We start from the raw sequence: 26,955 nt of genomic DNA, 5'->3' as shown, positions 1-26,955 counted from the left end.
CAGTAAAAGCCATAATTTAACAGTTACCTCAAACTAGACAAAGGCACCAAAACATTCACTGGAGAAGAGATAACATTCAACATATGGTGGTGGGAAAACTGGAAATCCACATGTAACAAAATGAAATTATATCCCTCTCTCTCACCCTGCACGAAACTCAACTCAAAGTGGATAAAGGACTTAGGCACTAGAACAAAGACTCTGCACCTAACAAAAGGAAAAGTAGGCCCAAATCTCCACCTTGTCGGCCTAAGATCTAACTTCCTTAAAAAGACTCCAAAAGCGCAAGAAGTAAAATCAAGAATCAATAAATGGGATGGATACAAACTAAAAAGTTTCTTCTCAGCAAAAGAAACAATCAATAATGTGAAGAGAAAGCCTACAGAATGGTAGAAAATCTTTACCACATATACTCAGAGCATTGTCTCCAGGATATATAAAGAAATAAAAAAAAAAAAAAAAAAAAGTAACCCAACCAATAAATGGGCTAAGGAACTGAAGACACTTCACAGGAAAAAAAATATAATCAACAAATATATGAAAAAATGTTCAATACCTTTAGCAACTAGAGAAATGCAAATCAAAACTACTCCAAGATTTCATCTCACCCCAGTCAGAATGGCAATTATCAAGAACACAAGCAACAATAAATGTTGGTGTAGATGTGGGGGAAAAGATACACTCATATGTTGATGGTGGGAGTGCAAACTGGTGCAACCATTATGGAAAGAGTTATGTAATTGACTTTTTAATATCAACCTTATATCCTGTGATGTTGCTCAACTCACTGGTTCTAGAAATCACTTGTAGAATTTTTTTAAAATTTTATACATAATCTTGTCTGAAAATACATTTTTTCCCATTGTGTATTCCTTTCCTTTTCCCTTCCCCTCATTCTCCTTTTAAAACACTCAGTTCCTCTGTATAAATTAGAGTTTACTCTATTGCACCAATATTATTGATTAAAAATTCTGTTCTCATCACTTTAATGACTATTCATCTTTGACAGTACCCAACTCTATATATTTGTCAAAATTCATAATATCTACACTAAAAAGGATGAATTTTATTACATGTAAATAATATCTTGATAAGAAAAAAATCTGTAAACAGCAGCAAAAAGCTTTCAAACCACCAGCAATAATTCACTTTTATCAACATATCAAAGAAAAATCATATATTATTTGAAATGCTGAAAAGTCATTAGAAACATCAATTCTAAATTTTAGTTTCCATTAATAGGTAAACACATACATCCTTTCTCTCAGAGGTAAGCAAACAATGACCAGCAGGTCACATCTAGCACATGCCCTGTTTGTGTATGGCTCCAAGCTAAAAATGGTCTCTGCGTTTCTTTCTTTCTTTCTTTCTTTCTTTCTTTCTTTCTTTCTTTCTTTCTTTCTTTCTTTCTTTTAATATTTGATATTTGTCTAATTGTAGATAGACACAATATCCTTATTTTATTTATTTTTATGTGGTGCTAAGGATTGAATCCAGAACCTCACAAGTGCAAGGCAAGCACTTTACCACTGAGCTACAACCCCAGACGGGTCTCTGCATTTCTTGAGGAGAATGGGAAAAGAAGAAGAGAAAGGAAAGGAAAGAGGCAGGCAGGCAGGCAGGCAAGCAAGCAAGCAGTAGGGACTATATGTGGTCTGCCAAGACTCAAATACTTACTATTTGGGCCTTTAAAGAAAAAAAATCTGCCCACCTCTGTTCTCAAGCCCTACAACTTAAAAGTGTGGGCCAAAAGCCTCAGCAAAGTCTCAAGCTACACACCCCTCAAGTATTAAATCAGAATCTACATTGTAAGAACAAATAAAATCAAAATATTACCTTCCCTCAAAGATGCAATTTGTAACACCAGAAAACACATAGTCCATACATACTTATAAAAGTTGCATATGTAAAACTCTAAAAATACTTAAGAAAAATTTCTAGGAAAAATACACAAAGCATTTGGCAAACTGCTCCTAATTCAGAAAAAACACCAATTAAATCTCAATCATATTTGATTTTATTTTCTTGAGCACAAAGTTACAGATAACACAGTCCAGCACCAAAATAAAATATTTTAAATCATTCTCCCAGACAATATGGTAATACCATATCCCAAAGCTAAGAAAAAAAACTGTGAAGTTACTCCAAGGTTTTTCAGAAATATCTCCCTAATTATTACATTCAAGCCTTTCACTTCATCAGAAAGTGGGGGGCGGGGGGAGACCTGAATTTTCCTAAACCTTTATATGCATGTAATGGTCACTTATCAGGGCTTCCCAGAATGACTTAGAAATAACCATACTACAAGTCTTGCCACAAACCAAGTATTTAACTGAATATGTACAAATATTAGCTATAATAAAACTCTGTTGCTGTGTTTCTCTCTGGGAAATGAGGGAAAAGGGACAACCTATATACTTAACATAACTTAAATAAGACTACAAATACCACAAAATATAATCACTACTCTATGACCAAGCTGTGCATATTTGTATCAGTATAAATTTCCCTCATACTGGAGGTCACTCAATAATATTATTGTAATACATAAATTTGGGTCCAGGGTCCTCCCCCTGTCCCTTGAGATCTCACAAATCCTATTATGCTTATTAAATGAAAAGCTGACAGTTCTAGTACATTTTTCTACTATTCCTATCTTATTTTTTTTTTAATGGTAGTAACTTCAGGGTTGAGACTTTTTATTTCATTGCTTTGAGGTTAATGAAAAAAACTCATTTAAACACTTTTGACATTAATGTCTCCAATTCTAATCCCTCCTCTCCTTGTCTATAGCTTATCACTCCAACAGGAAAATTCTGGATCCCACCACCTGCCAACCATTTTATTTAATTGCTTGATTCTGGTTTATATTACTAAAGGTATGGAATTGTTCATTGTGCCTCTATGTGGAAACAACATCATCCAGAACACACATAACTAGAGAATATGTAAAGTTCCTTTTGCCTTTAGTCTTACAGGTAGATATGCATTTCAGTTAACTAAGCCAATACCTTTCCCTCCCATCATCTTTCATTGAGATTGTTTTATACATTCCTAATACAATTAGAGTCTTCTGTGTCAGTCTGCAGACCATCCCAGGATTCTTCAATCTCTTAAATGATTTGTCTTTAATTTATATTCATTAAGGTTCACTCTTCTGCTATAAGCTTTTATGGTTTTTAATAATTGTGTGGTGTACTGTTTTATGTTTCTTATTTTCTATATACATAATATCCTACACAAATTTTACCACTATTCTTTGGACAATCATACACATTTCCAAAGTGTTCCTCAATTTTAATAAACAGAATACCAAGCCTACATGTTTACAGGCTTACCTCCATGCACATACCACTTTTTTCATAATCTTCAAGAGATTCGTTTCAGAAAACACCACTTCCAGATTACTAACCAGCATTTTACTGCTTTCATTGACACTTTGACCTTCCTATAACTGGGATGATGTGAATTTCTTTATTCAGCTCATTTCTAACCATAAGGATTTTTAAACTAAGTCAGTCTAACCTATTGAACAATACTAGTTCACTGCAGGTAAACAGTTTAAAATAATAAATAAGAGTACCAGTAGATCCAATACCAACATGCAGAGCACTAGAATACACACTAAAAATATAAAAAAGGTAAGAGCATACAGGCTCTATAACCTGGATGCATGTGCTAATCCAAACTAAAACCTCTGAATATGCCTGGAATTAAACTATTACAATTAACTTAGACCAGACTATACAAGATCTTATATTTCCTAAATATTTATTATTTGTCACTTATGTTTCATGTATGCATATTTTAACACAAAAAGCAAAGCCCAACATTCAGTTTCCAGATCAGCATTTAAAAACTACGACTCCACCCTAATAGCTAATAAAAAGCTAAACAAACTGAAAAATCAATTTTCTGGGCCTGCTGGTACACACTTAGAATCCCAGCAACTCAGGAGGATGAGGCAGGATCCTGTCTCTAAATAAAAATGACTGGGGACATAGTATAGTAGGGCACCCCTGGCTTCAATCCTCAGTATCACCAAAAAAAAAAATCTCTTCTTAGAGAAGGTAACGTTATAGGGCAAATCACTGTTCCCAAAACATAGGAGATAAATGAGTGGACACAAAGAATCACAATTTACCAAAGCAGACACCCAATGGCAGAAACCTCCACAACAACCAGAACTGAGGCAGAAAAATCTAAACTGATATTTATGACTGCTGGAGTATTAGTATGAACAAATCTGAAAGCTTTCTGAAACTCCGGAAAGAACCAGTCATGGGAGGAAGGGGAGAGGCCATGTGTGTTTTTACCTCCAGGAATTCAACCAGATCCTCATAATGAAGATTAGAAAAAAAGTAAAGCCTCTAGCAAAAGGAAAGGAAATTAACCATTTTTAAATATGCCACAGTACTCTGTTCTTAAGTTAATCTACTTTACCAGAGCCTAACTGACCTGGGGGAAGGAAAATATCCAACTCAGCCCACTCAAGACTTCCACATGTAGAAAGAGAAACAACTAACTCCATTCCTCTCTAACTGTCCTGTCCCACCAAGGGTGAAAAAAGCTAAGAAGCACTTGTGAAGCTTGTAATCCACGCCACAGGCCCCTAAAAGACTAATGTAGTCACAGAACTATAGAAGGCTTTCCCTCCCTCTATACCTTATCACTATTACTAAAGGCCGATCTACCACATTTCCTTTTACTAGGTATATCATATTTAGCTTTCAACAAAATATTACAAGGTTAATGGCCAAAAAAAAAAAAAAACACTTCCACAGAGACAGAGCAAGCAATAGACCCAGACTCAGATACGGCAGGAACATTGTAATGAGCAGACCAGGAATTTCAAACAAATACAATTAATATGCTAAGAATTCTACTGGGGGAAAAAAAAAGAAAACATGCTAAAACAGATGAATAATGTAAGGAGGAGAGATGAAAATTCTAAGCAAAAAAATCAAAAAGAAATACTAAAGATCAAAAACACTGAACAGAAATGAACAATGTCTTTGATGGACTCATTAATAGACTGGCCTTGGCTGAGGAAAACAAAATCTCTGATCTTGAGAAAACATCAATAGAAACTTCCAAAACTGCAAAGAAAATAGGAAAAAAATGACTGGAAAAGGGGGGAGGGGGCAGAAAATCTAAAAATAGTGGGACAACTGCTAATGATATAAAATGCCTATAATGGGAATACCAAAAGAAAGATATTTTAAGCAATAATGCCTTCAAATTTCCCCAAAATTAATATCAGATACCAAATCACAAATCCAAAAAGCTCAAAACATCTAGCATAAAAGCAAAACAAAACAAAAACAAAAAACACCTTCATTCTGGCATAATACAAAGTTCAGAAAATCAAAGAAATAGAAAATAAACTCTTAAGCCAGAAGACAACAAAAAACACTTTACCTTTACCAGTGCAAAAATAAGAATTATACCCATCTTCTCCTCAGAAACCATGCAAGAAACAAGAAAGTAAAGTACTTAAAGAGAAAAAATAAAAATCACAACTGCCAATCCAATTAGGTACTCCACAAAATTATCCTTCAAAGGTGAAGAAGAAAGATAAAAGGTTTCCCCAAATACTGAGGGAATTTTTTGCTAGACCTGCCTTGTAAGATATCTTAAAAGTAGTTCTTCAAAAAGAAGGAAAATCATATGGGTAAGAAACAGGATCCACAAAAGAGAAAGTAACTATTAGAGAGGGAATAAGTGAAGGTAAAATAAAAACTTTTTTATTCTTAATTGAGCTAATAGATAAGTTTCTTCAAAATAATAATAAAATAATGTATTAATGATCATAGCTTATGTGTATGTAGATTGAAGGGAGAAATTAGAAATATTTTGTTCCATTCAATTTTGCTACAAACCCAAACTGCTCTTCAAAAAGTCATAAAAAAATAAAAACAAGGGCTGGGGTTGTAGCTCAATAGTAGAGCACTTGCCTAGCACCACATAAAAATAAAATAAAGGTATGTGCCCATCTACAGCTAAAAATGTGTTGTTGTTTTTTTAAATTCTGGTGCCCTTTCTTTAAAAAAAAATAAAAAATAAAAAAATAGTCATTTATCTTATTTTGAAACAAGAAAAGGCAAAGCCCTTTTTGCTTCAGTTTGCTATTCTGTGAAACATGGAACTCATTTTTAGTAGTCAATAAAACTGGTACCAAATTCTCATTCTGCACATTTCCCCAAGGGTAGCTAAATTATGTAAACAAGGAAAGGAATAAAAAACAGCCTTGAGAAAAAGAGATAAACATTATGCCTAAAACATAACAAATATGTAGGTGTCTTCAGTTTGTTCAACTGGGCAGTAGGATGGGGGTGTTTGCTTGGTTCCTCTCCAGAGCAGATACACTATATTTCTCATAAGTATTTAGTCTAGAGTCTGTTTTTATGAGACTAACCCTTCTCCAGGGAAAGTAAAAAAGACAACAGGCCCAAGACAGGCACTCATGGCACTCAAGGATGTACCACTAAAATTCATGTAGGAATAGTAGAAACTATTGAGCCTTACTCAGAGGACATTTCACAGACAATGTGGAGAACTATGAACCTATTTCACCTATTTCTACTTTGCAAACCTAAACCCATTATTCAGCATGAGCAGAGAGGGAAAACCCTGGAGAGAGGAAAGAAAACATAAACTAAGCAGGTGTGGGTGAAAACAGAAATGTCCTCCAGCTTACAGTGTCGGTTATGATTATCTGATGACTTCATTTAAGCCAGAACATACAAGCTGAATTAATAATATTTAAACAATGTCAAGTAAATAAAAATTTGTATCCCTGGGAGCAAGTGCAGTGTCAGATAAGACCAGCATACTTGGCCCTCAAGTACTTGTAATCTAGACATGAGAAACAAATATACCTTTAAAAATTCAACAGACTACTAGTCTAGGTACTGAAATAAAAGTTCACACTATGAATCATAAAGAGATTGTGTAGCCTAGAAAAAGTCCAAATAAAGTTTTATCCAAGAGTTTTAAAAACTCCCCGCAAACTTTATCATTTTTCACATCAGTGTACTATAGAGGTAATTTTAAAACAAAATTGAATCCTTTGAGATTTTTGTCATTTTCAAAATAATTCTACAGCTTCAAAATTTCCGGAAATTCTATAGCTAGGGTACAGCTGCCAGTGGAAAGCATCATGAGGGCAATAAACATCAAACGAATCAAGTTATATGTGAAATGGAGAAGTGAGGGAAGATTATCTAGAAAACTAAAACATATAATGGAAGACTAAAACAGCCTATAGCAGCCTATTAAGCTAAGTAAAAGAATTTGAGGCTGATATGTGAAAGACAACTGCTAAAAGCTTAAATGACATACCTAAGGTGTTATATTCAATAAAAATCAATATTTAGACTTTTAAAACAGTTAAGACCTAAAAAAGAAAGAATATAGCCAGTATGAGAAAGATGTATACTTTCAGTCTAAACACCAGACACTAGAAAGGAGAATATCATGTCAGCAGAATAGACACTTCAGAGTTCAGGGGGAAGGAAAAAAAAAAAAAAAACATTCGCAAGTTGGGTGCTGTGGTGCACACCTATACTCCCAGGGGCTTGGGTGGCTGAGGCAGGAGGATGGAGAGTTTAAAGCTAGCCTCAGCAAAAGCAAGGTGTTAAGCAACTCAGTGAGACCCTGTCTCTAAATAAAAAATACAAAAATAGGGCTAAGGATGTGGCTCAGTGACCCAGTGCCCCTGAGTTCAATCCCCAATACAAAAAAAAAAAAAAAAAAAAAAAAACCCTAGGATATGCTATCATTAAAATGAAGAACCTGACATACTTAAAACTAGCCCCTTGACTGATTTAAAAATTAGACTGTAAGATAAGCTCCCTGACTACTCATTTTATTTTGAACTCTTCCTAAAAATAAAAATTGGTATGCACAGATTAAGGAGTGAATTTGGTTGGTTGTTTTCATAATTAACCTACCTTAGAAATCTATAAATGCCTAGAAGTATTTCAACAACAAAATTGCTAGGCTGAACTATTTGAGTAATACATTCTGCAAGAGCTCATGTCAGCAACCTATTTAAATGCCAATTTTAATATGCTTTGGGAACAAAATATAAAATAAATATTTCCCTTGGATTCTCAAAAGCCAGACTATAGGCTAATGTAGGAGAAATATCTCTTCATCAAAAATTTTTTTTAATATTTACTTTTTAGTTTTCGGCGGACAAAACATCTTTGTATGTGATGCTGAGGATCGAACCACGGCCACACGCGTGCCAGGAAATCGCGCTACCTCTTGAGCCACATCCCCAGCCCCACTTCATCAACAATTATTACTAATTCCCCAATTATGTATTCTATTTGGCCCCTAATTTACTTTGTCCTCAAGAGGTTCTATTCTGGCTTTGAATTGAGAAAATAAACATATTTGGTTAATAGTGAAGAACTACACATATGTGCTCACAGGTCCACTTTGCAATTATACGCACATCTGTTATTAATGAAAAATCATGAAAACCAGCACCACGTTGTTATAAGCTATTCACTAGTATCCATATGAAGGTAATTTTATTGCTGTGTCTGGCCTGATATTCATTTGTAACGCTTCTAGAAAATAATTTTTAAATGCAGTGAAGGGTAGAAGATAGGCTCTACTTCAACTGGGAGGGGATTAAAACAAACAAACATTAAGTTTTCAAGCATTAAAATTTCTCATGCCAAGAAAGAAAAAATTCTCAAACTGACACAAATTTATTATATTACAAAACATGTAATTTCTGTAATTAGGTAAAGATAAAAAAAATTTCCAAAATTTTCACAAGTCCCTAATTTGTTATCTGTACTCAATCTGAATTCGGTTTCCTATAATGAAAATATTCAGAAATATTCTGTTTCAATTAAATAAATAACTCTAGACTGAAGGGATAAATTTCTACCCTTTATAAGATGTAATTACACACAAGGGTGGCTAATTACAATATTTAGAATTGAGCTATAAAAACTAAGTTAACCAGATCTATACTGGCATATACTCCCTGACATTACTTAAATAATCCTACATATAATTAAAAGATGTCATTAATATACATGTTAGTAAGAATATCAAGCCCAACAATCCCATATATGTATCCCTAATAAAAACAGGCAACATTACAAGACCAGCCTGGGCAACACCCAAGACCTATCTCCAACACAAACAAAAAAGAGCCCCTAGTTAAAAAAACATTTCAAACATAAAAGTTAGAATTTTATTTCTGGTAAATTAGTAACAAAATAACCAGAACCACACTCTACCCACTTTTACAAAACACTTAGAACTACTACTGTTTAACTTTTTTATCTTATTTATATGTATACACAAAATAAAATATATAACACTTCTTTCACTGTAAAGCTGGGAAATGATCAAGAAAGTAAAAAGCAGTACATGATGGGCATGCTGCTGCAATCCTGTAGGATTTTCTGGTCTCAGACACTGAAAAACTTCTGTTTCAGTGGCAAAGCAGGAAACAAGATTAGGCTTTGGAACAGGAGAAGATGTGTGCTAGGATTAAGATTCCTGTATAGGGATGCATGCCTATAATCCCAGATACTCAGGAGGCTGAGGCAAGAGAATAGCAAGTTCAAAGTCAGCCTGGGCAATATATTTAACAAGGCCCCGTCTCAAAATAAAAATTTAAAAAGGGAGTTGGGCTTGGGGATGTACATCAGGGGCAAAGCACTTGCCAAGCATATGCAAGACCCTGGATCCCTGAGTTCATTCCCCAGTATAGCAAGGGTGTTTGCAGCAGTGGCAAAGAGGAAGAAAATTCCTGAACGAAAAGCACACACTGGGCTGGGATTGTGGCTCAGCACATGCAAGGCCCTAGGTTTGATCCTCAGCACCACATAAAAATAAATAAATTAAATAAAGGTGTTGTGTTCAACTACAACTAAAAAATAAATATTACACACACACACACACACACATACACACACACACACACACACACACACTCCTAGGGAACAACAGAATAAAAAGTTTTACCCAGGAAGCAAAGAAGTTTTTCTGTCTTGGCCTAGTCTCTTAAAAGGTGAGACTTTGTAAATCACAAGGTTGCCCTCGGACAGGTTTAGACTCTGAATATATTTTATCTGTATAGTACAAGAACTCCCAACTCCAAAAATATTCAGTGATTTCTGCTTGAACAGGGTAATGATAACATGAATATGCTCATTTGTCAAAATTCAAACTTCATATTTAAGATCTGTGCATTTTACTATGTATGTATTATACTTCAATTTTAAGATAAAAAATTAAAATGGTCACTGCAAACACCTCTAGAGTACTTGGCAAAAGCAAACCAAAACCTTTCTGCAGAAATGTTCCCCCGCTGAAGCCACTCAGGATTCTCACAGACAAACCCTCTAGAGATCAGTTCACAAAAATATGACATATTCAAGGAAACATTTCTTTTTTTTTCTTTTTTGTCATTTATATTTTTTTTCTTTTTTTTAATTGGTTGTTCACAACATTACAAAGCTCTTGACATATCATATTTCATACATTAGATTGTAGTGGGTTATGAACTCCCAATTTTACCCCAAATGCAGACTGCAGAATCACGTCGGTTACACATCCACAATTTTACATAATGCCCTATTAGTAATTGTTGTATTCTGCTACCTTTCCTATCCCCTACTATCCCCCCTCCCCTTCCCTCACATCTTCTCTCTCTACCCCATCTACTGTAATTCATTTCTCTCCTTGTTTATTTTCCCATTCCCCTCACAACCTCTTATATGTAATTTTGTATAGCAGTGAGAGTCTCCCTTCATTTCCATGCAATTTCCCTTTTCTCTCCCTTTCCCACCCATCTCATGTCTCTGTTTAATGTTAATCTTTTCTTCCTGCTCTTCCTCCCTGCTCTGTTCATAGTTGCTCTCATTATATCAAAGAAGACATTTGGTATTTGTTTTTTAGGGATTGGCTAGCTTCACTAAGCATAATCTGCTCTAGTGCCATCCATTTCCCTGCAAATTCCATGATTTTTGTCACTTTTAAGTGCTGCGTAATATTCCATGGTGTATAAATGCCACTTTTTTTTATCCATTCATCTATTGAAGGGCATCTGGGTTGGTTCCACAGTCTAGCTATTGTGAATTGTGCTGCTATGAACATCGATGTGGCAGTATCCCTGTAGCATGCTCTTTTAAGGTCTTCAGGGAATAGTCCAAGAAGGGCAATAGCAGGGTCAAATGGTGGTTCCATTCCCAGCTTTCCCAGGAATCTCCATACTGCTTTCCAAATTGGCCGCACAATTTGCAGTCCCACCAGCAATGTACAAGTGTACCCTTTTCTCCACATCCTTGCCAGCACTTGTTGTTTGACTTCATAGTGGCTGCCAATCTTACTGGAGTGAGATGGTATCTTAGGGTGGTTTTGATTTGCATTTCTCTGACTGCTAGGGATGGTGAGCATTTTTTCATGTACTTGTTGACTGATTGTATATCCTCCTCTGAGAAGTGTCTGTTCAGGTCCTTGGCCCATTCGTTGATTGGGTTATTTGTTATCTTATTGTCTAATTTTTTGAGTTCTTTGTATACTCTGGATATTAGGGCTCTATCTGAAGTGTGAGGAGTAAAAATTTGTTCCCAGGATGTAGACTCCCTATTTACCTCTCTTATTGTTTCTCTTGCTGAGAAAAAACTTTTTAGTTTAAGTAAGTCCCATTTGTTGATTCTTCTTATTAACTCTTGTGCTATGGGTGTCCTATTAAGGAATTTGGAGCCCGACCCTACAATATGTAGATCGGAGCCAACTTTTTCTTCTGTCAGACGCAGAGTCTCTGATTTGATATCAAGCTCCTTGATCCATTTTGAGTTAACTTTTGTGCATGGCGAGAGAAAGGGATTCAGTTTCATTTTGTTGCATATGGATTTCCAGTTTTCCCAGCACCATTTGTTGAAGATGCTATCCTTCCTCCATTGCATGCTTTTAGCCCCTTTATCAAATATAAGATAGTTGTAACTTTGTGGATTAGTCTCAGTGTCCTCTATTCTATACCATTGGTCCACGCGCTCAAGGAAACATTTCACCATGAGCAGGAATCAACAAAAAACAGAAGTGGACTTTTTTTTTTTTTTTTTTGGTGGTACTGGGGACTGAACCCAGGGCCTTGTACATGCGAGGTAAACACTCTATCAACTGAGCTATATCCCCAGCCTGAGAAGTGGACTTCTAAGAACCTCAGACAACTAAACAATCTGATAGAGATCATAAATATTTTAAAAAGGATTGAAAACACACAAAAAAAGGAATAAAATATATTAGATAGGACCAAGACTTCATCAAAACCTAATAAAATAATATAAAAAAAAGATCCTCAGTGCATGCTGAAACAATGAACAGATAAGTGGTTGGTTAATAAGGAACTAGATATTGGCAAAGCACAAAATGATCATCTCCAAATAAATGGAAGAACAGAAAAAGAAAAGCTAAGCTTCATAAAAAGATACAACTTTCACCACCTGAAGCAATCCTGACATCACTACAAATAAAGTAATATTTTATGTACTTTCTCATAGAATGAATACAAAGTACTCAGTAGAACCTATGATAATTATGCCAAAATGTTGAATCTATCTTTTATCAAGTCTGTAAAATTCAACTTTACAATAAACACAATCGATAAGACTAAGTCAAACAGTACAAAAATCTGTTAGAAATTTTTAAAATCAGACATTCTATAGGACAAAAGGCCTTGTCTTTTCGATAAGTCAACAGAGAGAGGGAAAAGCGGGGAAGGAGAGGACCAACTATTCTAGTGAAACTTAAGAAGCATAACAAAATGCAACTTTGTTAACCTGGTTTGGATCCTCATTCAAACTATTTTAAAAATTTTCTTTTTAATGGCTGGGTGCAGTGGTACATAATAGTAATCCCAGCTATTCATGATGAGCCAGGAGGCTCACAAGTTCCAGGCCATCGTGAGCAACTAATTTAAGACCTTGTCTCAAATTTTAAAAAATAAAGGTGGGGTGGTGGTGGCTGGGGATATAGCTCAATGGTAGAGCACCCCTGAAGTCAATCCCTGCTATAGGATGGAGATGGGAGACCTAAAATGCTTTCTGGATTACTGTAGATATCTGAATGAGGACAGAACAACTTATAATATTAAAGACTTTCTCAAATGAGGTGTGTAAAAGATAATGGTATTATAATTATAGTGGTTAAAAAAAGGTCTTAATTTGTTACAGATGCAAAATGAAGTATTTATAAATAATATACCTAAATGCCTGAAAGTCTATATGATATTAGAAAAATATTTTTTCTTCTCTTACCCAGATAACACCACACAGAACACATCTGACAGCAGATTTTGGGGTGGACAGGATTTCCACATACCAAGCAATTCAATACCAGTTAGGTGTCCTATAATTAACCAAAACAGAACCAGATCCCACAGAGTAAGGGCTCAGTCTCACAAGACTGCCTCTGCTTCAGATGCCAATCAAAAGTTCCAAGCTTTCATCTGTGCTTCTATGCAGTCAGCAGCCATTAACTGGAGGGTCCCACATTATCTCAGGTTCCACAATGTACTAGCAGAGTGTACATATTTTACTAATTTACTATAAAGGTTATTACAAAAGATACAAAGGAAGAGCCAAATGGAAAAGAGACATTGGGCAAGATATGGGAGGATCCCAAGCACAACTGCTTCTGACTTTATGGAGTTGGGGTCCACCACCCTCCCTGTACATGAATGTGTTTTGGGATTTTTATGGAGATTTCATCACATAGGCATAATCAATTATTAATACAACTCCAGGTCCTTAACTCTTTCCAGAGAAGAGGGGATAGTGTTGAAAGTCCCAAGCTTCTAATCATAGCTTCATCTTTCTGGTGACCAGCCCCATCCAGGAGTCCATCAAGTGTTGCCTCATAGAACAAGACACTTCTATCAACTAGGAAATTCCAAGGCATTAGGAGACATATGCTGGGCACTAGGGTCCAAGAAGACCAAATATTAGATCAGAAAATGTACCTAGCACTGCTATTGCTTGGGAACTTAACAAAAAAGTTTTAGGAGCTATGCCAGGAACAGGGAACAATGACCAAATGTATTTTCATAACACATTAATATAAATAATTAGATAAATATATGGAAGAGATAAAACAGCTCATCCCCTTGTGATAGAATCCTACCTAACAATGAATACAGAAGGAGCAATCTAACTAGGAAAAAAAAAAAAATCACCATTTGGCAAACACCACTATAATAATTACTACAAGCAAAACCCATCAAGGAATGCTAAAATTAGTGATAAAAATAGGATGTGAAACAGGAAAATTACACAGCCTCAAATATTTAAAGGTGAAAAAAACAGCAACTGCAAAAGAAAATCTGGCAGATACCATCGTATGCAAGGGATCAATTTAGCATCCATATCATGTACTTGCTGATATGACAGCTTGAGAGGGGCACAGTATCACACTTATGTATTCCAAAGTGTAAGATTTTCGCCAAAAAATGTATAATTTTAATCATTAGAAACAAAATTGAGGGGCTGGAGTTGTGGATCAGTGATAGAAGGCTCGCCTCACATGTGTGAGGCCTTAGGTTTGATCCTCAGCACCACATAAAAATAAATAAATAAAATAAAGGAATTGTATCCAACTACAACTAAAAATTAAATATTTTTTTAAAAAAGAAACAAAATTGAGGGAAATTCTATAAATGACTGGCTACTAATCTCCAAATACAAAACTTTCCAATTTATGAACAACAAAGAAACATCCCAGATTAGAAAACACTAAGAAGATAATAACTCCATGGATTCCATATCTGTGGATTCAAGTAACTATGGCTAAAAAACAGGAAAAAAAAATTCATCTGTAAAAGTGGGCTTAAAGATGTGAGACATAGAAAATTAGACAATATATTTGAAAATCAGTAATTTGAGACAAGGAATGAATATCATTGGTATAAACAATTAAAAACTAGACAAGGTAGGAGACTGGGGTTGTAGCTCAGTGGTAGAGCCCTTGCTTAGCACACTGAGGCACCGAGTTTGATCCTCAACACCACATAAAAATAAATCAATAAATAAAGGCATTGTGTCCATCTCCAACTTAAAAAAAAAGATTTTTTTTAAACTAGACAAGGTTAAGATGTTTTGAGAAAGTAGAAAAGCCCTATACTAACATCTGAGAAGGTCTAAATATACTCATGTGTTTGTTCCATTTTCTATGGCCTTGATTCATATCCCAGAAGCTGCTCAAGCTAAACAGGTAATCCAGATTTTGCAACAAGTTTGGAGGTGTTCCTAACACACTACTCTTTAATTTTTAGTTAGTAATAAAAATTTTTTTAAACCCCAATCATATGAATCTATACAATTTTTCTAAAAGTAATTGGCTACATTTTTCATTCTTTATTTTTAAAAAATATATACTTTCACATTCTGATTTTTTTTTTCAGTTTACATCAAAGAAAAAAGAAAAAAAAGGGTTTAAAATATTAGGATGGGGTAGCTCTAAAAAAAAGGGGGGGGGGGTCCCAGTGTGAAAACATATTGCAGTAAGGACAGAAGAATCTAAAATTTAAAAAAAAAAATCAGTTCTATAGAAACACAATTCTGATGGTACATACCTAAATTACTGGCTTCAATATGTAACTGCAAAATAAAAATTTTAATGAGATATTGAAAGTATTTTCCTAAAATATCTCACTTTAAAAAATTAATGTCAAAAGTGAAAGAAGCTTGTGCTTATGGGCAAGCAATCCCCACCACAAAAACAAACAAAACTAAAAAGAACCCATCATTTTAGAAATGAGGTAATTGAGGTTCAAAGAAAGAAATACCATGCTGGTAAATAACAAAAGCTAGGTACAACATAAAACAAGCTCCAATGAGTACATTTTTATAAATTATGATTTTGATAACTTGTTGAAAAAAGGCTAAACATTGTTATAAAATAACATTATTATAATAAAGGTCTTACTGATTGGAATTAACCAGGGACAATGCTGAAATTTACATTGCTTAGAAAATACTTTCTCTCCTACTAAGGAAAACTAAGAGGTTTATATATTATATTATATTATATTATAATAAACATAAAGTTCAGTCACTCAAAAAAGTATTTTTTAAACACCTATTATGTGACAGGAAATATTTTAGTCATCTGAGATGCATGAGTATAGAAAGTACTTTTAAACATAGGAGGGGCCACAATTGTAGCTCACTGGTAGAGCACCTGAGGTGTGAGGCACTGGGCTCAACTGGGGGAGTGGGGGGGAGGGGGGTACTGTGTCCATCTACAACTAAAAAATTTTATTAAATACAGGATACGATAATGTATAAAATTGATAAAATTGAGCTAGATCTGCAAAGTATTTTTAAAGCAGAATTTTTCTTTTTTTTTTTTTGGGGGGGGGGGTCTGGGGATTGAATCCAGGGCCTTGTGCATGCGAGGCAAGCACTCTACTAACTGAGCTATATCCCCAACCCTAAAGCAGGATTTTTAATATTATTAATATTATACTGTCTTAACTTATTAAAAAATCTAAAATTACATGGAATATGAAAGGCTCCTCAACAAACAATAAATCCTTAGAACAACATACAAATCTGTACCTGGAATAGGTTCTCAACATCACCAAAATAAGTACAGTAACTGCAGAATCAGATTGATTTATAATCAAGGAGCAGTCACATAGGAATTACCTCTACTCACTGTAACATAAGAACACTGCTTCTTATATGGTTATCCCCTTTCTGAAACAACTTCTGTACACATATTTTCTTGTTCCTTAGTCTGAACTCTACACTGCCAGTCACTATTGGGGTGGGGGGACCTCAGACTAATAGTGCCCAAATTTAGAGAGAAATAAAAATCTTCCTTCAGTCTATGCTAAATGGACTGATTACACAAAGAACTCGATACATCCAAAAGCACACAGATGTCCGCACTAGTTCCCAGGGCTCAAACAATACCAGTCATTCTAAAAGCTTTCCTTTTACGTAAGCTGATGAGAGAGAGGACTCAGCTCTTCTGAACCTCATAACCTAGGATCCTTTGGAACGCTAAGGTCTACATTTTTTCCTCAGCACTGTTTTTCACATACTTTGAAAGGCAAACTTCATATTTCCCCTAAAAAATAAATCTGGAAACTACCTCTTCTGTTTGACAAGTGGTGTACTCCATCTTTAATACTCGCACTAAAACTACAAATGTTATACAAATCTAAGATTAACAATGAAAGACTATTTGATTGAATGTACGTTTAAATGCATGAGTTCAAATATAATTTCAAACACACTCCCCACCATGCTAATTATCAAAAGTCTACCATTTGGCTGAATTCTATTTGTTTTCAGTTTTTTTTTTTTTAAGATAATCATGATTCAAAATAATTTCTCAAAATTAAAAGAACTTTTGAGAAAAACGGTTGGGGGGGGCAAATTTGCCTTTCACTAGACAAGTTAATCACAGATATCAAAAATAATAAAGAGGGGAAGGAAGAATAGTAGAATGAATCTGACATTATTACCCATGAATATATATGACTAAACAACCATTGTGATTCTACATCATATACAACCAGAAGAACGAGAAGTTATACTCCATTTATGTATGATGTATCAAAATGCATTCTACGCCAGGCACAGTGGTGCAAACCTTAATCCCAGTAGCTCAAGAGGCTGAAGTAGAACAATCACGAGTTCAAAGCCAGCCTCAGCAAAAAGTGAGGTTCTAAGCAACTCAGTATGACCTGTCTCTAAATAAAATACAAAACAAAAATGGGGCTGGGGTTGTGACTTGGTGGTCAAATGCCCCTGAATTCAATCGAGTGCCCCTGGTACCCAAAAAAAAAAAAGAAAAGAAAAGAAAAAAAAAAGAAAAAGAAATGCATTTTACTATCATGTATAACTAATTAGAATAAAATAATAATAATAATTTCACTTGATGTTTTTATCAAACTTTTAGTTCTCAGAGGAAAAAATATTCTTCACTGAATTTATTTAGAAACAATAACACTATTTGTATAAATGAACTACTTCAGGGGGCAGGTACTGGGGATCACACCCAGGGGCACTTTACCACTGAGCTACATCCCAAACCCTTTTTTTAAAAATATTTTATTTTTATATTTTTAATTGCAGTTGAACACAATACCTTTATTTTACTTATTTATTTTTATGTGGCACTGAGGATCAAACCCAGAGCCCTGCATATGTTAGGCAAGCACTTTACCATTGAGCTGCAACCCCAGCCCCATCCCCAACCCTTTTCAATTGTTTATTTTGTGACAGGGTGCTTAGACCCTCCTTATGTTGCTAAGGCTGGTCTTGAACTTGTGATCCTCCAGTCTCAGCCTCCCAAGTTGCTGGTACTACAGGCATGTGCCACCATGCCCAACTGCAGTACATTATTGACTTTTTCAGTAATATATCAGAGCTGAGTCTTTGAAATCTTATTCAATACTGAGAAGGAATATGGATTTATTAAAGCCTCTAATAATATGGTAAACTTCATTTCTTTTTGGTTTTGGTACTGGGGATTGAACCCGGGGGCACTCTAGCACTGAGCTACAACACAGACCTTTTTATTTTGAGAGAGGGTCTCATTAAATTGCTGAGGTTGGCCACGAATTTGCAATCTGTCTGCCCTAGCCTCAAGGGTCACTGGGATTATAGGCATATGCTTTTGTACCTGGTGGCAAACTTATTTTCTAAGCCACTTATCAGACCGGTAGTAAAGTTCATTCATTTTAGCAAATAAAATGATAATGATCAATTTACTCATTAAATTATTAAAATCCTGAATATTCAAAATAAATTTATATAATATTATATATACATATATAGTGCATATGTGTCTGTGTGTATATATATATATATACATATATATATATATATATAAATGATATGTACTATCACGTACTTATAACCCCTTATGGAAATGATCAAGATGCTATCCAGAATTACAGGAATCAGGCCTGCAAGGCATGGGCTGTAGTAGGTCTTCTAATTCCTTTAACTTCCTTCCCTTCTGCACACACATACAACATAATGCAAATAAACATGCTTTAAAGAAGAAAAAGTTGCATCAGGCACAGTGGTGCATGCCTGTAATCCCAGAAGCTCAAGAGGCTGAGCAGGAAGATTGAAAATTGAAGGCCAGCCTCAACAACTTGATGAGATCCTGTCTCAAAATAAAAAAGGCTGAGGATGTAGCTCGGTGGTTAAGTGTCCCTCGATTCAATCCCTGGTACCACAAAAAAAAAAAGAAGAAGAAGAAAAACTTGTCTCCTCCAAGTTTTTTGTCCTTAAATATACAGTAAATCTTAAAGATATATCCACCTCTCCCCAATCAGAGTACAAAATACAGAGGTCTGAACACATTAACCATATAACAGATATATAGGTGAATTTCGATAATACTGAATTAATCAAGAAAGAAAAAAAGGTACTATTTGTCTTTTCACCAAAGTACTCTTTTCCGACCACTAAAAGCACCAAATCTTACTGTGTTCTACAAAGAAATAACCTCAGAAATATTTCAACATTCCCTTAGACTTACAAACTCTGTTAGCACAACACAAATTACATTTCTCAAAAATATCTTGGGGCTGGGGTTATAGCTCAGCGGTAGAGTGCTTGTCTCGCACATGTGAGGTGCTGGGTTCAATCCTCAGCATCACATAAAAAATAAATAAATAAATATATTTAAAAAATCTAAAAAGTTCTCAATAACCAAATTCTTTGATCACAACCTCTGAGAATGTCCAACCCTCTTGCTACTACCTCAGCCATTACAATACTTTCTGGTGCTTTTTTTTTTTAACATGGTAAAAATATACAATTTTTATTCATCAGATATACATCAACAAAGCTGGAAGTAAAACACTGGAACAGACAAAATGTAAACTTATGGTTCATATTTATGCTGTACTCCAAGAAGAGTCATTGAGGTTCAATTGAATATTAAATTTCAAAAGTATCTGTTGAATATGATTTTTATTTGTAGTTTAAAATTAAGTTGGATGCAGTTGTATGTGCCTGTTGTTCCATCCACTAATGAGGATGAGGCAGGAACATCACTTGAATACAGAAGACCAGTGTAGGCACCATAAGGAGACCCCATCTTGGCAGTCTCAGTTACTGTCATCTGCGCTGGATTCCTATATACACCTACATTCAGGAATTGTTCAAACAGATTACTTTCCCCAGATCAGGTGGTACTTCCTTGCCTCTGTGGTGTTGGGGTGGAGATGGGTGTGTGGGGAGAGAATGGAGGCTGCAGGTGGGTGGGGGTTGGCACAGGCATCCAGAACTCCCAGGTCCTTTCTGGTGCTTTAAGAGCACTATCTGACTTCAACATGTGCCCCTTAAATTCCTCTTTAAAATATGTATCTATCTGTGCTTTCTCAAACATCTAACCCTAAAATTTCATTGTAATACTACCATGTTATCTTATCCTTTATAATCAAAGGAATTTTTTCATTTTCCAACATAATGGCATCATCTTAAACCTTCATCACCAAATCAGGGCAGAAATAAAATAAAGGAACATATACAACCCTTCCTTTCATTTTCTCCGAGTTCTACATGAGTACATAAAATTAATACACTCTCTTCTATAAATGAGTTTTAAAGTATTCCAACACACTTAAGTTTAAAAAAAAGTATTAAGGACTGGGATTGTGGCTCAGTGGTAGAGTGCTCGCCTAGTATGCATGAGGCACTGGGTTTGATCCTCGTAAATATAAAATAAAGATATTATACCAACCTAAAACTAAAAAACAAATATTCTTACTGCAAATATACATGTACTGACTGGGATGAGTTATTCAATAACTAAATGTTTTAATTCAACACTGATATATTAAATGGTATTTCAGGGCTGGGATTGTAGCTCAGTGACAAGAGTTTGCCTAGCATGTGAGAGGCCCTGTGTTCAATTCTTAGCACCACATAAAATTAAATAAAGATATTTTGTCAATCTACAACTAAAAAATTTTTTTAAATAGTGTTTCAAGTTTAATATAAAACATTAGTATTACAAAATATTATGACTATATAATTGTTAAATAAAGTTATAAAATCTGTAAATTTTTTTAATCTCATCTTAAAGTATCAAATAAAAGTCTTGTTAAGCCACCATTCCCTCCTCTCCCTTCTAATTATCCTCTCATAATTACAAAAAGTAAATGCAGAAGAAAAGCAAGAACTATAAACATGGCTATTTCATAATACTTTTATGCTGTTAGAAGCATAAATGTATTTACAGAACATCTTTTTTTTAAAGAGAGAGAGAAGAGAGAAAGAGAGAGAATTTTTTAATATTTATTTTTCAGTTTTCGGTGGACACAACATCTTTATTTTATTTTTATGTGGTGCTGAGGATCGAACCCAGCACCCCATGCATGCCAGACAACACCTTACCTTTGAGCCACGTCCCCAGCCCCCAGACATCTTACTCTAAGTATATAGCTTCCCATGTTCAAGACTACTTAAACGGAGTATGGCAGCACAATCCTGTAATCCAGCAACTAGGGAGGCTGATGATGCAAGGAGGATTGCAATTTTGAGCCTGGCCTCAGCAGCTTAGTGAGACCCTATCTCAAAACAAAATATACTTTTTAAAATGAACTGAAAGCTCTCTCTGCTTCCTGGTTTAAGCCTCTTTGGGGTTTGTATGCAACCATAGGTTTTCACAAATCTTGCCTGAAAAATTTCAACATGACCCCTGCCTTATGTATGACTTGTCCAGTCACCACAGACCTCTGAACTGCCCTGAAGCTGAATATCCTTAACTGTCCATGCCCCACCTGACAGAGAACAAGCACTTCAGGTCACTTCCCCTCCCACAACTTTACCCTCTCTCAGCAAGAAGCAACTTGGAGATGTTGTCACCCACTTTTCCAAAGAAACAGAATTAGACATTGGCAATGGAGAAATATAACAGAGGTCCACTTCATGCTTTGAATGTAGCCCTTGCTGCTCTGCCACTATGACTTTTTTTTTTTTAATATTTTTTAGTTGTCAATGGATTGATTATTTATTTATTTATATGCATTGCTGAGGATCAAACCCAGGGCCTCACACAAGCCAGGCAGGCAATCTACCACTGAGCTACAACTCCAGCCCATTGTGACTTGATCTTGATGTCTCCCTCCCCCTCCCTATCTGGGGGAAATCAGATTACCTTTTTTCCCCATCCTAGGCAGTTATCTGTTCTTGAGCACGTCAACCACAGAAACAAAATAATTCAGACTTTGGGTATGGCACTAGAAGATTTCAGAAATTACTATCTCCCAAATTAACAAATAAATTACAATTCTGGAGAGAACAGGTGGAATGTAGCCTTTAAACCACCGCTTTGAAGAACCCCTGTTCCCCTGTTGGGCAGAATCACAGTCTCTGGGACAGGAGTCCCCCAACTTTCTCCTTTGCTAGCAGAGCAATAAAACTTCTTTGTCCTTTTTCTTAAAAAAAAAAAAAAAAAAAAAGGAAAAGAAAGAGAGAAAACAAGAAAGACTACACTGGGGAAAACCTAAAGATTCTCAACTTCCTATTTTATCTTTCTTTTCATTTGGCAGTGAGGGGTGTGTGAGAGGAGAAACCAGGAAAAAGAGATACAATGAATGACCTTTGAACAATATACAAAAACTTACCCACTTGAAGGATCTAAGGCAATAGCTCTGGGTTGATCCAACTCTTGCCAAAATAAAACTTTTCGTAAAGATCCATCTAAATTAGAAACTTCAATCCGATTAGTTTCAGAATCTGTCCAGTATAATTTTTCTCCAAGCCAATCACATGCCAGCCCATCAGGGGACAATAATCCAGAAACAACAACATTCTGTACACTCTCAGTTTTATTAAATTCTGTTCGTTTAATGGCTTCTTCGCTGACATCACTCCAGTAGATCAAGCCATGACCAAACACAAAGTCCACCGCAGCTGCATCCTCCAAACCTCCAACTACAATTGTAGCATTCTCTTTGCCATTTGTAGCATCAACCAATCGCAAGTCCCGTCTGTTTGCATAAAGCAACAAAGGGGCCGCTGGAACAAAATGAGACAAACATGTAAGTAAAAAGGGAAGAAAACGTATTGGTTCTTATAAACTAGGTTTCAAATCAGCATTAGTGGCAAATACCATAAAAAATTTAGAAAGGGTAAACAGACAAGGGCAATACCTAAAATCCTTTCATGCAAATTTTATTTTTACATCACTTTAAAACCAAAACAACAAGGTGAAATCAATTCTACTAGAATAGTCTTTTTTTTTTTTTTTTAAGGAAACAGTCTGTGAGATAAAATTTAAAAGCTTAGCCATACCAAATATAAGCAAGGATACTGTGCTACTGAAACACTGATGGGAATATAAAACAGTACAGCCACTTTGGAAAACAGTTGGTAATTTCTTAAACTACCAACTTTCCTTAAATACACAACCTGCCATATGATCCAGCCATCATATACCTAGGTTTTAACTCAAAGAGATAAAAATATATATCATACAAAGACTTGTATATAAATGTTCTTAGCAATTTATTTGTAACCTAAACTGGAATATGATCAACAAATTAATGAATGAACAAATTGTAATATATCATAGAATAAAAAGTAATGTACATGTACATCAAAATGAATTAGTCTCGAGCTGGGGTTGTGGCTCAGCGGTAGAGCTCTCGCCTAGCATGTGCAAGACCCTGGGTTCGATCCTTAGCACCACATAACAATAAATAAAGGTGTTGTGTCCAACTACGACTAAAAATAAATATTTTTTAAAAAATGAATTAGTCTCAAAATAACAGAGAAGCCAGATCAAAAAAAAGTATATTTTAGACAGGCTCAGTGGTGCACACAGTGGCTCAGGAGGCTGAGGCAGGAGGATCACGATTTCAAAGCTAGCCTGAGCAACTTACCAAAGGTATACTGAGTTCAGTGAGACTCTGTTTCTAGATGAAATCTTTTTTAAAATATTTTTATTAGTTATTGATAGACCTTTATTTATTTATTTGTTTATATGTGGTGCTGAGAATTAAGCCTAGTGCCTCACACATGCTAGGCAAGTGTTCTACCACTGAGCCCTAGCCGGATAAAATATTTTTTTATAAAAGGGGATAGGGATGTGGCTCAGTGGTTAAGCACCCTCTATCTTCAATCCCTGGTACAAAAAGAAAAGTATAGTTTATGTGACTCCAATTTATATAAAATCCTAGAAAATGCAAACCAATCTATTATAACAGAAAGCCAATCATTGAATGTCTTAAGGTGAGATGAGGAGAAGAGTTGGAAAAGAATGAAAGGTAGGAATTATAAAAGAGCATGAGAAAATTTTTGTGGGTGATGACTTGTTATCTCTATTATGATGATAGTTCCAGAGATGTATACATGTTAAACTTATTAAATTTTGCTTGTCTGAAGCCAGTGCTATGTGGTTGCCCCTGAGTTTCCATGGTTATTTCTTCATGAGTCAAGAGCAGAACAGTGATACCTCAGACCTCTTTGTGGTAGAAGGGGGCCCACCCACTCACCTGCTCACCTGCAGACTGACCCCTTCACTGCTCCCAAGTGACCCCTACTCCCTCCCAATGTTTGAGTGCCAGGGGACAACAGGACTCCAGAACTCCCCAGCTCCAACCAAGGACAGGAGCACTCCATTCCAGTGCTGGGCTCAGTGGGAACCCTACAATAAAGACTGACACCACCCCCCAAAAAAACTTATTAAATTTTATACTTAATATAAGTACAATTTATGGTATAACAATTATACCTGAAAAATGTTAAATAAAAAGTTCAGCAGAGCCAGATTTTAACCTATTTTACTCTACTCTATACTATCAGAATGACTGATACCAAAACTAAATATTAAACTCATCTTAAGAGTTGACGTTGTAGCTCAGTGATACAGTGCTTGCCAAGCACATGTGAGGCACTGGGTTCAATCCTCAGCATCACATAAACAAACAGATAGATAGATAAAATAAAGATATTGTGTCCATTTACAACTAAAAAAAATTTAAACTATCTTAAAGAAATAACATTTAATTTTGAGAAAGTTGAAGCTATTTAAGGATTAAAGTAGCATTAATTCTATGGTTTTGTGGAATTTTTTAAAATATCTATTCCAAATTTCTGACATATACTTCCCTGGTACCAAGTAGCAATTAAAAATCCAGAGTACCATTGTCCAACAGAACTGTCCCTAATGACAGAAATGTTATCTGGACTGGGGCAATGCAGTACCACCAGCCACATGTTACTATGGTGTATTTAAAATGTAGCTAATAGGGCTGGGGTTGTGGCTCACCAGTGCGGCACTCGTCTAGCATGTATGAGCCCTGGGTTTGATCCTCAGCACCACATATAAATAAATAAAATCAAGGTATTGTGTCCACCTACAACTAAAAATTAAAATAAAAAATAAATGTAGCTAACAAGTTATACTTTTAACTTTATAGATACTAATTCACTTAAATGTGAATTTAAATAACCAAATGCGTTTAGTGGTGATATTAAATAGCAATCTAGAGATTGGAATAAAAAATGGAATAAAGACTAAGACCAGAATTATGATGCAATAATCTACATGAACTCCTTTCATAATTACTAAAACTCTAAAGCTATACTTCCAAAGCCAAGTCCAACTACTATTTAAAAGTAACCATTTCCTCTTTTTAAAGAAACTACTGTAATTCCAAAATATTAAAGTGCTCACAAAAGTATAAAGAAAAATAGTGATGTTTAGGTCAGTCCATGGATTGTACCTGCCAAATGAAGTTATGAATATGCACTCTGTTCATCTACAAATACAACAAAATCCTCTTTTAATCAAGCTTAAATCCAATTTTCTGATTCAAAAGCAAATAGGAAGCTCGGCGTGGTGGCACACACCTGTAAACCCACGGCTCAGGAGGTGGAGGCAGAAGAATCAGGAGTTCAAAGCCAGCCTCAGCAACAGTGAGGTGCTAAGCAACTCAGTGAGACCCTGTCTCTAAATAAAATACAAAATAGGGCTGGGGATGTGATTCAGTGGTCAAGTGCCCCTGAGTCCAATCCCCAGTACCCCACACCCCCCCCAAAAAAAGTTGGAAGATAACTTTTTCTTCAAAAGTGACTAAGAATCTTTTCTGTGTATTCTGCTGCATATTCTGCTGTAGCTACTGGCAAAACTATAAATTTTCTTAATAAGGATTCACTTTTGGGGTTGTGATTGTGGCTTAGTGGTAGAGCATTTGCCTAGCATGTGTGAGGCACTGGGTTCAATTCTCAGCACCACATATAAATAAATAAAATAAAGGTCCATCAACAACTAAAAACATTTTTTTAAAAAATTCACTTTTAATTCATTTCAGGCCTTTAAACATCACGCTGATTTATCAGTCCTGATAGTGCCGCCTACATTATCTTTTAGTGCCCACATTATCTTATATTGAACTCCTCTTAGCTTAGGCCAAATATAAACATAAAGGGGAAAAGTTCCTATTAGTGAGGGGTACAATGCTCAGTCCTAGAGAGGAACAAGAAATAGCCCCAGTGCACTTAACTTTAACATCCAAGAATGATAATAATCAAATATTTATTGGACTCTTAATTTATGGCACTAACTTAGGAAGGGTGTTCATATACCAAATCTGAACATGATATTAGATGGTAGCCAGATGTCTTTCTAACTTTCAAGTCAAATATTAATATTTCCACTAAACTTTGGTCTACTAAATCAAAGAATAATCCTGGTTATTTAAAGTTGACTCACAAAACTTCTAAGTACCAAAAAGAAAAAAGCAGGAAGCAAGGTACTAGTTACTAAAGGACTATAAACCCATACACTATTAAAAGGAAACCCAAGTACATCTTGTACAATCATTTCTCTGATGCTTGAACACTTTCTACATATCACCACCAATATCTTTTCAGAATAAACTAGGATAACTGAAAGATATAATTTGATCTGTAATGTTATTTTTAT

The 26,955-nt window shown here is 35.3% G+C and overlaps 1 protein-coding gene across 1 annotated transcript in view; it reads right to left on the bottom strand.

Moving 5' to 3' along the window:
- Positions 1-26,955, bottom strand: part of Lrp6 (LDL receptor related protein 6) — a 167,543-nt gene that overhangs the window by 127,677 nt on the left and 12,911 nt on the right. Inside the window, exon 2 of the mRNA XM_078015223.1 lies at positions 22,649-23,042. Coding sequence (XP_077871349.1) covers positions 22,649-23,042 — 394 coding nt within the window. The remainder of the gene's footprint in view (positions 1-22,648; positions 23,043-26,955) is intronic.

The sequence above is a fragment of the Ictidomys tridecemlineatus genome, chromosome 6 (genome assembly GCF_052094955.1).
Source record: "Ictidomys tridecemlineatus isolate mIctTri1 chromosome 6, mIctTri1.hap1, whole genome shotgun sequence".
Taxonomy (NCBI): domain Eukaryota; kingdom Metazoa; phylum Chordata; class Mammalia; order Rodentia; family Sciuridae; genus Ictidomys; species Ictidomys tridecemlineatus.
This window is presented reverse-complemented; position numbering and strand designations above follow the sequence as displayed.